The sequence below is a fragment of the Lontra canadensis genome, unplaced genomic scaffold (genome assembly GCF_010015895.1).
Source record: "Lontra canadensis isolate GAN:19392208 unplaced genomic scaffold, GSC_riverotter_1.0 scaffold2261, whole genome shotgun sequence".
NCBI lineage: Eukaryota > Metazoa > Chordata > Mammalia > Carnivora > Mustelidae > Lontra > Lontra canadensis.
In genome coordinates, this window is record NW_022633245.1 from 1 (window position 1) to 1,391 (window position 1,391).

Here is a 1,391-nt window from a genome sequence, read left to right on the forward strand (position 1 = left end):
TGACTGCACTCATTAGCTAATGCTCTGGCAACCAAGGTTTTACCTGTGCCAGGAGGGCCATAAAACAAACAGCCCCTAGGAGGCTGGATCTTAAACTTTTCAAAAATTTCTGGATATAAAAGTGGGAATACTACCATTTCCTTTAGTGCATGAATATGATGGCTCAATCCACCTATGCTATCAAACCGCACTGATTTATCAATGTTCATTGGATCAACATCAGCCAAGCTTGCACCCACTTTGACACGTTCTCGGAGAATACCACTAGCTAAATCTTCTGCTCTGAAGTTCATAGGCAAACACCTATTTCTTGCTCTTGCCATGCTTTTTGATTTCCTCCTTTCAAAGCGTTCTTCATCAGAAGAAGTTGTGTCACTACTATGAATGGCATGCTTCTTTCTCCTGATATGGCTTCTTCTTGCTGGAGATCTGTGAATATCAAACAGTGTGTTTTCCCTCTTTTTTTGATGAGCCGGTACTATTGGAGGTGCTTGGTATCGATCCACTGTTTTCCTTTGTCTCAAATTATACGGTCTATCATTTTCTTCTCCTTCTGCCTCTTCAACTTCTATATCTCCATCCTCCTCTTGAGATTCTTCTTCTTCACCCTCAGTGGAGACCTCATGATGATTCTGTATCCCATAACTATTTCTTCTCAGTGATTTTCTTCGCCTTTTCACTCTTGAATACATATCCATGTTTTCAAATTCTGTATCAGTCCACATTCTAAGTCTTTCTACTTCTCCTGACTGACGATTCCGTCTGATGTTAATGTTGTCCATTTCCTGTAGTACAGCTTCAGCAGTACTATTTACTAGTTGATCAAATAACAAACTCTGGTTCACGCTTTCAAATCTGTTTTTCCTGGAACGACAACTTTTTCTGACTTCCATGTCACCATTTATACAAGAAAGGTCCCCATCTCCCTTCTTTTCCCCTCGAAGGGGATGGCTTCGAAGGGATAAGCTACTATGTCCGTTTGGTAATGTAGCACCAGGCTGAGAAGTTAACCTGGCCTGTCCAGTTGGTATGTTCCATTCCTCTCGCTGACCAGTACTTCGTGATTTTGATTTGTCTTTGCAAACAGAATCAGGTTGTTTCAAAGTGCGTTTGGCTGGAGGAGACACATGGCTATCACTTAAACTACCATCGACTTCAGCTTTCCGGGCCTCTTCCAGAGCGACGCCGGCACCACCGCTTCCCCCGGCCTTGGCGCCGGGGCAGCTGGCAGCGCGGGTCTTGGAGGAGCGGGTCCGAGAGGAGATGAAATGGCTGCTGCCTCCGGTCGCCCCAGGCTCTGCTCCGGCCCCAGGCCCAGGCCCGGGCCCAGGCGACTTGGACCCCCATTTCATTGTTTTGAGCACCAAATACTCATTAAGCTTTTTCTAACA

The 1,391-nt window shown here is 45.4% G+C and overlaps 1 protein-coding gene across 1 annotated transcript; it reads right to left on the reverse strand.

The window, feature by feature from the left end:
• Nucleotides 1-7: 7 nt before the first annotated feature.
• Nucleotides 8-1,352, reverse strand: LOC116863683 (ATPase family AAA domain-containing protein 2B-like; the record flags this gene model as incomplete). The annotated part of the gene is made up of 1 exon (XM_032851062.1): nt 8-1,352. A coding segment is annotated over exon 1 (1,345 nt), but the record flags the coding sequence as incomplete, so codon positions are not given.
• Nucleotides 1,353-1,391: the final 39 nt, after the last annotated feature.